This window comes from Leptodactylus fuscus, chromosome 8 (assembly GCF_031893055.1).
Source record: "Leptodactylus fuscus isolate aLepFus1 chromosome 8, aLepFus1.hap2, whole genome shotgun sequence".
Classification (NCBI taxonomy): domain Eukaryota; kingdom Metazoa; phylum Chordata; class Amphibia; order Anura; family Leptodactylidae; genus Leptodactylus; species Leptodactylus fuscus.
Genome location: NC_134272.1, coordinates 24,649,260 through 24,662,288, shown reverse-complemented (window position 1 = coordinate 24,662,288; position 13,029 = coordinate 24,649,260). Strand labels below are relative to the sequence as shown.

Sequence of the window (13,029 nt, the reverse complement as noted above, 5' to 3'; positions counted from 1 at the left end):
TATATATATCTCCATATAAACCGTGACACATTTTTTAAAGCTGTATGAGAAATGCTTGTTGGCTTTTGTGGGATCAGCACCATGGACAGCAGCGGAGGAAACCTGTTCTCTCATGCAGCATCTGCGTCCCTGTGATGTTTTTTTCCATTACTGTGGCCGGCTTATGTGAAAGGTTACAGGAAACTCTTTCTGAAATGCCACATCTGTTGTTCTTAGACTTGTTATTTTCACATGCACCTGCTTTTTTACAGCAAGGGGTTTGCTAAACCAAAAGGGAACCCCATAAAGGGTGGGCCGGATAGGAAAAATTCTAGTGTGTGGGTTGTCAACCTATTGTGAAAGATGCAATGTATGTGCTTGGATGACATGTAACCAGCAATAGATGGCTTTTAGGCTAGCTCACATCAGCGCCGGAGTCGCCGTTAGGTTGCATGTATTATCTATTCTGTGTGACACAACTTTTGCATTAGAAGTCCTTTTCCAAATGTTACAGTGGTGCCCCATTTTAACTCGCTATGACCCTACTTGTAGATATGGCCTACACCACTGGTTTATTGTCTACAATATGCTTGTTTAGAGAAATGTTTGGCTATGTCTAGATATTGTGGGGAACCGCTCAAGTAGATGCTCAGTAGCAGTGCAGGAAACAGGGACAGAGACACCAGAGTATAATAATTATTTATGGGTGTCCACAGTGGGATACAATACTGTGTGCAGGGGCCACTATGGGGGATACAAGACTGTGCGCAGGGGCCACTATGGGGGATACAAGACTGTGCGCAGGGGCCACTATGGGGGATACAAGACTGTGCGCAGGGGCCACTATGGGGCATACAAGACTGTGCGCAGGGGCCACTATGGGGGATAATAGAGGTGGGAAGGGGTCAGTCGGGGTCTTCGGTGTCGGTGGGGGGGGGCATGTTGAAAGTTCACCACAGGGCCCCGCCATTCATAGTTATGCCACTGCATACTAGTAAGGGAAAATGTACATTGTGATCCACAATATTTGTACAATCTGGAAAAATTTTGCAATTTTACTGTGACTGATGGGTATCATGTATTGCGAACGTTAGACTTTAAGCACAGCGCCTACTCAAAAGCTTTACACAGAAGAGATATGTTGGACATGAACTCTTCTGATGCCCTGATCCAATGCGACCATGTTTCTTTGGATGCCCCCTCTAAGGCTCAATACCATGACAGCTGGAGCATAGATGGCCTTTAGTAGAGTTCAGTGAGTTTTACAATATACTGCAGTACATACGTATACAATTCATGGTCTCTAGAGGGTATCAACATTAAAAGGAAAAAAGTTTAAAAAATACATTTTCAAATCCCCCTTCATCTTAGAACACAGTTGTCGTGCTGAAAAAGCCCCCCTCGTCTTATACTCGAGTCAAGCAAAAAAAAAAAAGAGAGAGGGGGGGGGGGATTGGTGTCTAGGACCAGCCGCAATAGTAATGTATAGAATTTCCCATAAAATAGTGAAAAAAAAGAAGCTTTTTTTTAAAAAAAATATATAATAATAAAAAAAATTAAGTAAATAAAAGTTCTAAATCCCTCCTTTCCCTAAAATACATATAAAAGTAGAGTGACTGTGAAACACATACACATTAGGTATCCCAGTGTCTGAAGGTGCCTGGTCTCCTTTTCCATCGGGAAGGGGTTGATAGGAGCACTGCAGATACCCAATATTCAGCCAGGGGGGAAAAAAAAACTCAGTCCTCAAGCTCAGGGAAGGGGCAGAGAGACAACCAAAACACCCCCCCCCTTCCCCAGCACCCAGCAACTACTGCACCCAAAAACTCCGACCATTTTAATTTTTGAAATTTTCCATTCCCAAACCATTCCCCTCCCCCCCCCCCCCCTCGGCTTATACTCGAGTCAATAAGTTTTCTCAATTTTTTGTGGTAAAATTAGGGGCCTCGGCTTATACTCGAGTACATACGGTAAGTATTCCCACATGCAAAATTCCTAAACTATGAACATCTAAAAATGATTTAAAAATTTTGGTAAATGCCATTTCACCTTCCTCAAAAAATGAAAATAAAAAGCAATCAAAATATCAGAACATCTCTATTTTGTGTTCATTGATGTACAGCCATAGGGATGACTAATAATTTCCAGTGCTTTTCGGCCGAGTATAAGATGGGAAGGGGTTAACGGAAATGGATTTGTTCTGGCTTTCAGTTCTGTGTGTTGGTCCAGCATCCCTGCTTTTGGTCGGTCTTTTCAATTCCCTTACGCAAATTATGGTTTTCACTGAACCGTCTGTATTTTTGATTAACATTCACAGTCACGGCTATAGAAAAATGAACATTCTTACTCAGCAAGACGTGAATTAACCTTCCAATCGCTGTACGTTTTCCGACTGTATTTAGAGCAACATGGCAGCAATATGTTACCCTAATTATTTCGTTGAAGCCATTTCAGATTTGAAAGTTTATCTACTCAAAATCCTCAAAATTCAGGTGTTGATATGGTTAAAAGGATTATTCAGGCCTTCAATAGTTTCTTTCCGTGTGTCCTATTAGATCCTATGTACGTTACAGAGTAAGGGACCTACTCTCAGCACCTTCTATTCTTAGCCAAAATTGAGAGTCTCTGTGGAAGACTGCACGCAACGCTCTTACATTTCAAGGCTGGGATCCAAAACTTTTGATTGCTGGACCTGGTCTGTAGCCATAGAAAAACTTGGCCTAATGAGACAAACCCTTTAAAGGGATAGTTCATCCCAAATTGAATTTTCATGCGTATGATTGATCCTTTGGATAGGTTATCAGTATGTGATCTGTCAGGATCCGACACCTGGGCCCCCAAACATCATCTGTTATAGAAGCTTCTGGGTGTCGGAAACTGATAGCGGACGGGCGACGCATGCAGCAACACTCCTATTCACGTAATAGGAGCAGCACAGCAGCTTAGCAGTGACTCCAGTAAACGGCAGTGCCACTCCTATTACTTGAATAGAGTTGGTGCAGCCCCCACCGCTGGTCTACTTGCAGATTTTGGTACCCGGAGGCTGCTAGAACAGATGAGCTAAGTGGGGTCTGGGTGTTGGGGGGGGGGGGAAGGGGGGACAAAAACCCCCCAAAAAACAAAAAAACCCCTTATCTGAATCAGCTATTCAGTTTGTCATATAACCTGCATATTGGCCATCCTCCTAAGAGACCACTCTGCAGTACAATTTTGGGTGGTCGTCTCAAAGACCTTTCTTTGTGTATATGTAAATAATATATACACAATTTGTTTCCTATTCTCGGCCTGTGCGGGCGATTTGGAACATTAAACTATAACTATAAACTTATATCCCCCTGACCCTGGTCTATAGTCTCTCACTCTGACAAATCAGTATCCCTGCGCTAAGCTGAGGAGGTCTAAAAGTCCGAAACAGCGCTGTCCATAGCTGGGAATCTGTTGCTTTTGGAATAGAAATACTAATTTTGGCAATAAACCCCGCATCATGTCAGTAGGCTTTTTAACTGAGTCATGCATGATGTTAAGGGGGCTGTACCTAGAGGGCGGCATACAGAGGCACTGTTCTCCTAATTACATCCTGGAGAACAGATTTGCATATTTCTTTACCTATAACCTTCAAGACAAAATAGCCCTTTTGTGAAGCTGTCTGTGCCTGTATTGGGGGGGAAACCACTTACTTGGGGATGAATCGTCTCAGTCTCATCGGATTAACCCAAGGTCTGGGGCAAGGGTAGTGAATTGCAGGTGTGTTTTTCCCTGGCTTCACCAAAAACTGGGCAAGAACCCTGAGTACAGACAATAGGGCTACAACCACACTACTAAACCTAGTCCATTAGGACCTGTGGGTGTCCCAATTTTCCTAGATAGGTTACTTTTAAGGCAATGTACACTAAGCTTAAAATAACTTTTTGGATTTCTTCTGCAGGGGCTCATTGGTTTTGCATATTTTAACTACGGTAAAATGGTACTTTTAAAAAATCTATATAATCAATTCTTGATATTCTCTTTCTAGATCCCAGCTGATGAAGACTTTAGTTTGACGGATGGGGATGAAGATCTTTTAAGGGCAGTGCAGACCGTTCAGGAGCAGGCGGAGGATGTCCAGGTCCGTAGATGTTTTACTGTGTCATGGTTCATCTTCATGTAACTTCTACAGGACAAGAGGTTTTTGGCTTCATGAGCACAAATTCTGTTCTTGTAGGCAAGACATTGCAGATTACATCAACTGATTTATGTGAACAGATTGTGGTAAGGGGGCTTTCCAAGATAAAAACTGAAAAATGTAACTCCAATAAAGGGAGGGTTTGGACGGTGTAAAATAAGAAAAGACCCATTGTTTGCTTTCCAGTTCCCTGCCGTCCTGGGGACAATGCTTTGGTGTTCCCGGTCTGTCTTTGTTTACTGCAGCTTGCTCATATACACATATGACCAGCACACCCGGTCACTGGCCCTAGTGGTCTTGAGGCATCTGTTGCGGGGACCAGTGATTGGCCACATCAGTCATGTGGGTAGTCTGAGATGCAGCCAAGTAAACCAGGACAATGGCACGTGACTACTATTATTAATCTCATACTAACACCTGCTATGTCTGTATGTCTATGCTTTGTACAGAATGTTGTGGCCCTAATCAAACATTAATTTTGGAGACTGATTCTTTCACCTACATACACGTATATACAAAATGTGACTTCCTTCCCATCTCTTGTTGCTCAGCTTTCTGTATATTATATTGCTCAGTGTAACTCAGTATGCTATATGAGAGATCACATCTCACAGACAATGCAATTCAGCAAACCACAAGAGATTATGAAAATGTGTAACCTTATGGACATCGATGGTTTTCTTTTACAACTCATTCAAATGAATGGGCTTTAAAACTGACTGCCGGGAATCCGTCCCCTATGCAGGTTCTCTGGGGAATAGGACGGAGACCCAGCGGGCGGACAGGGGCTCAAATGTGAATGCCCCCTAATAATGTCTGTTGTCATCCGTCATAGAATGACCGCAATGGAAATTGATTGTAGCGGACACAGGCGGATGCCCCTTTGTCTGCGTCTGTTCCCATTGACTCTGATGTAAACAACTGGATTATATTTTCTTATAATTCTAATTTATGCTGTTCTTCTGTTAGGGCTTGTTCACACGGGGCAAGAGGGGGCGGATTCTGATGCCGAATCCACCTCAGAATCCGTCCCCTCACAATAGAGGTCTGTGTAGACTGCCAGCTTCCTTTTTTCTGCAAGTGGTGTGTTCCAGCTCATGGAAAAAAGAAGCGAGCTGCCCTTTCTTCAGGCGGACTCCGCGGGCTGAATCAGCCCCAGCGTTCACCTGACGACAGCACCCTCCGGGCTAGGCCCATTTATTTGGGCCTACTCTGGAGCGGGAAGTTGCGGCAGGTGCATTTTGGTCCTATTCTGACACTGCTTCCTGCATCAGAAATCAGGACCAAAATACACAATCCTGTGCCCCATGTGAACTAGCCCTAAACCTTCCTAGAAACTTAGAAATAAATTCACAAGTGGGTGTTACACATTGGTAGTATGTAACTCTGGAGAGGAATGGTATGATGGCGTTTAATATGTGAATATATAATATAGATAGATAGATAGATAGATTTTTTATTTATTTTTTTACTGTGTAAAGATAGGAAGTTATTTATATTTTCTACTGTAGATTCTTATTCCAAAACCGCAGAAAAAGTGATAACTATACGATCATTGATGGGACCCCTGTGTGATCAGGAGATTGGTGGTCCAGTAATTCCCCTTGTGGAAAGATCTGTGACGTTCATGTCTGGCCACCACTCACTTCTGTGGGACTTCTGGTAAAGCCATCAACATTATGTCCATAGAAGTGAATGGAGTGGTGGCCAAGCAAGCACATCAAGACTCCTACAGGGGGCTCAGGGAACACTTGTAGACTGCCTTTCTCCTGAACTTGGGGATCCAACAGGATAAGTCTATATCAGTGGTTCTTAACCAGGGCTCGATCGAACCCTAGGCCCTATGCACTGTTCATTTTGTGTACCGGTAAAAAAACCATACCTATGTCTTAAATTTGGATAAATCAATCATATTTGATTTATCACTAAAGAAGGGTTCGGTGAATGTTCATATGAAACTGGTGGGTGGTGAAGACCCCCTGGTCTATATAATGGAAAACCCCTTTAAGTGTGTTATCTCATTGTATCTTTACATATATTTATCACAGTAAAGAATCCCTTTACACTCATACAGTTGATGCGGTCCAATATCTTACTTTTTTCCCTGTTTTATTTGGACCTCATTTTATACATAGGTGTTGCGACTGTGCGTTGCATTGCTGTTTATTCTTTTCCTTTCCAAAGATGAGACTGCAAAGCTATTATTCCCTTATGAAAGCGAATGACAAAGTAGCTTTATTCACACCATTGACAGGTTTATATATCCATTGTTCTTCCCAAACTACAGCTAGAAATAAGTTTAATTGTTTTGTTGGCTAAATTAAAAGGTTTGCTAAAAGGTAGCATTGCTGTAAATTGGTTTTATTTTATTTATTGTCATTACTGCAGACTTTAATTATCTTTTTATTGCGGAAGGTCATATTCTCTGAGATTGGAGACACCGTTCTGCATAATATTGCGAACCTTGACAAGGAGAAAATGTACCGCCGCGTTTCTGTATCTTCCCCAGGTTTTGGAGGACACATTTCCTACAAGGCAGAGGTTCTCCTGACAGGAGGTTAATGGATTGCTGCCATATTGGTCCGAGTCCAGGTTGCTGGATTATTTTTTTTTCATCATTTGATATTTTGGTGAAAGTAGACGAATTCCTCAGGCTCTCCGTGGCGAGAGCCTGAAACGCCACCAGATTTATCAGGGGCAGACGGCCAGTTCAAGCCTTGCCGCAGAGTGTTTTATGGGATTATAAATTGTGTATGGTGATGCATCCAAACACATTCTCAATTTGTACATTTACTCTGGAGCAGACACTCTTATTTCAAGGACGCATCGCCTGCAGGGCAAACGCTTCAACAGAGGGGGGAAAAAAAAGAGCTAAAGATGAACCGGAGATGCTGAGCGAGCATTGTGATAGAAAGAGATGAGTAGGCAAACCTAGAGCAAATGAGGGTAACTAAATATTCATGATAACCTCTTACGTTGTATTAGATCTTCTTTTGTCTGTCACAGAGAACATTTATAGAGTAATCAATAATCTTATTTAACGAAGATATTCCAAACCACTTAGTTATAGCAATGTCTGCCTGCAAAGGATTGACTAGGCCTCATGGCACCCATGTCAACTCTGCACACAAAGCCATGGTAGTCTTATAGAATTTGGAGCGGTATGCTCCTATATTGTGGTGAATATAAATTTATTTAAGTACTGGACTGGGATTGAAAAAAAAAAACAGAACAAAGATAAAGCTATTCCGCTGTCATTGGAGAATCTGTAAGTCAAATTATTGAGGCCTGGTTGGAAAAGCTTTTGATTTCATTATCATTGGTTTCCTATGGAGATTATTGTAAATTTATACCATATAAATTGTAAATTTGGCCTTTAGAATGCAAGAGATCAGTCTGATCATAGACATACGATTCTACGTACACTGTACAATAAAAATGGGTTGCTTGAAGGGACTGTTTAAAGAGACCCATCTAACATAGGCAGAGAAAGTAAGATTACCCAATAGGTGCCATAGAACTGCTACAGATGGATTGGCAGCGGTAGTCAGTGTAAGGCTGTGTTCACACGGAGGAATTTGCAGCAGATTTGGGGGCGAATTTCCTCCTGGAATCCGCCTTCCATTGTTTTCAATGGGAGGCAGAGATCACAGCAGGACATGGGGGGAAAAAAGAAGCGTCATTTTGTTTGTCCATAGGGTATGCGGGGAAGGTAGCTCGGTAGAATCAGTGGTACAGACTCAACCAGTCAGAGGCGGGGACACAAATCTTGTGAAGCAGTTTATTTAATAAATAAAGCTTCATGTCAGGCACAAAAATGAGCAAAATAAAATATAGGCTTAACTTCAGGCAAAATAAATATAAAACATCAAACAATATCCTGCTTGTCTGAGCGCTAACTAAACAGAAAATTCTAACTGTACAAACTCCTGCTTGTCTGAGCGCTATTTAAACAGAAAATACTAACTGTACATGGGGTTTACTGCCAGCCACATGAATCAACCAAAACAACACCGTACCGTAACGCAAGACTCTGTGTCAGGACAGACTTAGGCATTTCCTCTCTTCCCAGGATCTGCTCTGAAGTGCAGGCTCTGCGGCCTTTTATGGTCCAGTAATGAGCCCAGTACCCATACCTGGGCTGCAGCTTATTCAAGATCCGCCCTGGACAACACATATGTCAGGAATCTGGGGGAGATATACCGTGACTCCTTCACTTTGCCTGTTGCCTTCTTACAGGTCCCAATGACTAAAAACATGCACTGTGTACAGTGCCTTCTTCACTGCCTAACATTGTAGGGGATAGTACGATGTACAACTCTGCCACCCATGCCTCCAAAGCCCCATTCACTGATGTCAGTGAGCATGGGCCGCAAAATGTCCTGACTTTTGTCCTAGACTTACAGTCCCATGTTATGAGACCATGGAAATGAATGGGTGAGTGTACTAGCCATGAAAAACCTGGCTCACGTATTGACCATACAGGTGGTCATGTACACGAGGCCTATAAGTATTGTCATTCGTTAAATTGCCATTCCTCTTTAAGTACAGGCAGTGACAGGGAAACTTGTGCAGGACCGCTGTGATAATGGTAATTAAAGGTTTACTGTTCCATTTTATGTGGTCGCCGCTACCAAATTTACTGCTAATTTAGAGGAGTTAAAAATTAAGTATATATTCTGGTTAATTGGGTTTTGTAGGTGTCATGGACCCCAAGGGAGACACTACTCTTGTCACCATTACTTAGGTTTTATAGGATTATTGCAAAGTTTAAAGTGATATTGGATTGTATTCTTCCCAGTGCAAGGTAACAGGAGGCTCGGAAAGGACACAAACTTATCACTGTAGATTTAGGACTTTTAGCATTTTGTCTGGAAACCAAATTACATCAGTAAATCAGCTTTACTGCCTATTTGTTTAGCTTTTAATCAATGGTGTTTTTCATTTTAAGAAATGCTTTCACCTTTGGTGATCCTACAGTTGTATATTGGGTAATTGCTTTCCGATAATAAGGTTGCAAGCACGCTGGAATTATAAGTATCTTTCATCGACAACAACCCGTATTCTGTCTCTGGAGCGGCAGACATAGACTTTTGGAAAACTGTCTGCTTCCACTGCCTCCTGACATTCATTGGCAATAAGATTTCTCCATGCCTTCTGTTCTATCAACTTAACCTTGCTACACTTAAAGTAAATACATCCCTCTCTGCTCTTTTCTTCACGGGAACACGATGCCCATGTTGTCCCATTCTCAACCTGCTCACCAACTACAGAACTCGATGAGCAACAGAAACCACATAGATCAGTTTTATGGGAGTTACAGAAACAGTGTAGCCTGGAGCTTTGCTGTTTCGGTAACGCGGACCATAGTTGAGTCTTCTCAGCAAAGTTGTATGAGTAGTGGGAGACACATTGGGGGGTGGTTATTTTAGAGAGGTCTTTCATGTAAAAAACCTCTTTAAAGTCCGGTGTATTTTCTGTATCGGAGTTGCTCCTGTTTGTAACAGGTGGACTAAACAGACTTTGATGGGTATGTGCAGTGGTGTAACTAGGAATGGCGGGGCCCAGTGGTGAACTTTTGACATGGCTTCCCGACCAACCGACACCGACGCCGAAGACATCGACCAACCGCCTCCTACACATTCCTGCGTGCTCTATTATGCCTCATAGTGGCCCCTTCACACAGTATTATCCCACATAGTGGCCCCTCCACGCTGTATTATCCCCCATAGTGGCCCCTGCACGCTGTATTATCCCCCATAGTGGCCCCTGCACACAGTATTATTCCCCATAGTGGCCCCTGCACACAGTATTATCCCCCATAGTGGCCCCTGCACACAGTATTATGTCCCATAGTGGCTCCTGCATACAGTATTATGCCCCGTAGTGGCCCCTGCACACAGTATTGTACCCCATAGTGGCCCCTGCACACAGTATTATCCCCCATAGTGGCCCCTGCACACAGTATTATCCCCATAGTGGCTCCTCCACACAGTATTATCGCCCATAGTGGCCCTTGCACACAATATTATCCCGCATAGTGGCCCCTCCACACCCTGTTATCCCCCAAAGTGGCCCCTGCACACAGTATTATCCCCCATAGTGGCCTCTGCACACAGTATTATTCCCCATAGTGGCCCCTGCACACAGTATAATGTCCCACTGTGGACACCCATAAACAATTATTATACTCTGGGGTCTATTCAGACCCCAGAGTATAATAATCGGAGACCCAGGGGGAGAAAAACATAAAAAAACCTGTTACTCACCTATCTCCCGTCTCCTACGCTGTCGGTCTCCGAAGTAGTCCATCTTCAATGACGTCAGACGTCACATGACCTGGGACACAGGCCGTGGTCATGAGACGCCAGACGACTAGGCCGAAGTCTGCACGGATCGTGGAGAGGTAAGTGTTTTTTATGTTTCTTACCTCTCCCGGGCTGCCGATCATTATACTCGGGAGTCCGAAAAGACCCCCGAGTATAAAGATAGCAGTGGTAGCAGCTATCGCTGGGCCCCTAATGTCCCGGGCCCTGGGGCAGCTGCCTCTGCTGCTACGGCGGTAGTTACGCCACTGGGTATGTGTGCCATGGGACATTGAGATGCTAAAGGGATATGACTCTTTTATGATTACCAAACGCCTAAACTTTCATCATCTTTTGCATGACTTTGGCTTTACACAGACAGCACAAAGATCTTCCTAATGATCTTTCTCCTCCTTGGCCTTTGACAGCAATAAGGGGACATCGTCTAAACCAAGAGGAAAGAGCCTTTCACCAATAGTAGAGATGCAAAGACTAAAACAAGAGCAGCTCCGAGCTGTATATGGTGTAGTATGTTGTGTTAGGTGAGGGACAATTGCAATGTGCCAAATGAACTCTCACCTGGTGGAGTTGTGAGGGATTGACAACTACCAGTATCGCCTTAGAACAGTTTCACAGGGGGTTCCTCCGTGGGTGAGGTGCGAGCTGCAGGATCCAATTCACATGTAGTGTCAATTGAAATGCCAAGGGACCATAGTAATGGTTACCGCGCTTCACCCAATAAGATCTAACCACTTTATTAAGGTTCAGAAAACACAATGCATTTCAGGCAACAGTGCCCTTTCTCAAGTGTACATGAACTCAATTTTGAGGAGTGTGAGTGTGTAACCTCCTAGCCATGCAAAGCTGATCCAGAGGAAGTCCCACTGTATCTATTATCTTCCTATGACTTTATCAGGCACACCTAAAAGATATGGAAAATTGATCTGCGCTCAACAAATCCCATTTACATATGGCAATCATTGTACTTTATGGGGACTAAGGATTGTTCATACAATTATTTACATAAGGGGATGTGCCACCAAATTATGATGCCGTATACAAGATGGAATCGACCAACAAAGGAGCATTTTCTTGTTTGCCAACTAATCGCTGGGCGTGAGACAGTGGCCATTCTCCTGATCCGCCCATGAAAGGATCTGCGGTGTCGGTATTTTCAGTCTTGAAGGTGACGCGGCATTTCAGTTTCATTGACATAGGAAGAAAAGCTGACGATAACGTTGCACTCTCTGGTAGATGACAATACCTTCTTTCTAAAGTTTAGTATGGACTGGCCATGGTATTGGGTTACCTCTACATACCTGTGTGGTTTGTGTGTTTTGTTTTTTTTTTGTTTTTTTTTTACATGTGCAGTCTTGAGCATTTTACCTCCATTTAAATACTATTGTCCACCATAGACGGACTCTACCGGCACCCGCTGGAATTTAGTCTTCTATGGAATGAATAATACTGTGTAAAAAGAAAGGGCTTTAGTGCTATGGAAATGGCAACAGGTAGAAATGTGTATTTTTAATTTCTCACTTCCTATGAAAGATATGTGTTTGCACTTATTAGAAAGACCTGCCGTAGACGGGACCATCACGCCATCTCACCTGCTGTCATTGACTGCGTTGCGATCCTGTCAATAGCCATGCTGCCTGGGGAAATGGTAATGAGATTTTACCTTTAACAATATGATGCCAGTAATTACATCGCAACATGTAACCTCGTCACTGGGACAGATTCTAACCACGCTTCCTTTGTTTCTACGATGTCCCCTTGGCATGACGTCAGGATCACTTGGCGTTACGTTACTTAATAACCTATAGAGAAGACTCGTCGTGATTCCTGGCCAAAGTTTTGCCTGCTGCGTTTTCATCAGATTATCTGGAATTGTGTTAGTGGGTTTGTGTATTCGATACGTCCATCATTTTGTTAATATGTATCTATTGAAATAATGATGCCGACAGATCAGTTCTTGAAAATGTCTTCACCGTGTTGATCCTGAGTGTGCCGGGTTTCACCTTTTAGTGCCATCAACTGGCATCTAGAAACGGTAACCTAAAATCAATCTTGTTTTACGTCCAAGTCTTCCACAAGTTTGTGTGATGACTTAGGTGCCGATAGCAGTCCTGCGCCCAAACCAGTAGTCACCAATGAGCAATTGGCTGTTCTGCATCTAGTGCTGCACACTGCAATGAAATCTCTTATTGGCTGTGTTGCTTTTAGTTCATATTTTATTGAATTTTAGGAGATCTTAATGTTTAAGAGCATTTCCAATATTATGACAAAATTGCACAGTTAAACAGGCAGCTATCACCTAGTAAAAATGATGAGCGGTACTGGACGGGTATGGGACTTGTTATAACTCAAGTAGGATAAGATCTAATAAATGTCACTGCTATTAAATATAAATATAGTAAAGGAACATGGCAAGCTGTTTCGCTCTTAGGAGACTGCTTGAAAGGGTGCAGAACATGGCTCTATAGTCCCCATACCTCTGACACGTCTCCATTTATTACTAGTCTGGCACCGAGCCCTCACACAGCCTGTGACTTTGAACTGTTGAGTTATTATGGCTCTTCC

General features: G+C 43.0%; 1 protein-coding gene across 1 annotated transcript in view; it reads left to right on the top strand.

Moving 5' to 3' along the window:
* SPAG16 (sperm associated antigen 16) overlaps positions 1 to 13,029 on the top strand; it is a 587,076-nt gene that overhangs the window by 12,739 nt on the left and 561,308 nt on the right. Inside the window, exon 3 of the mRNA XM_075284951.1 lies at positions 3,992 to 4,084. Coding sequence (XP_075141052.1) covers positions 3,992 to 4,084 — 93 coding nt within the window. The remainder of the gene's footprint in view (positions 1 to 3,991; positions 4,085 to 13,029) is intronic.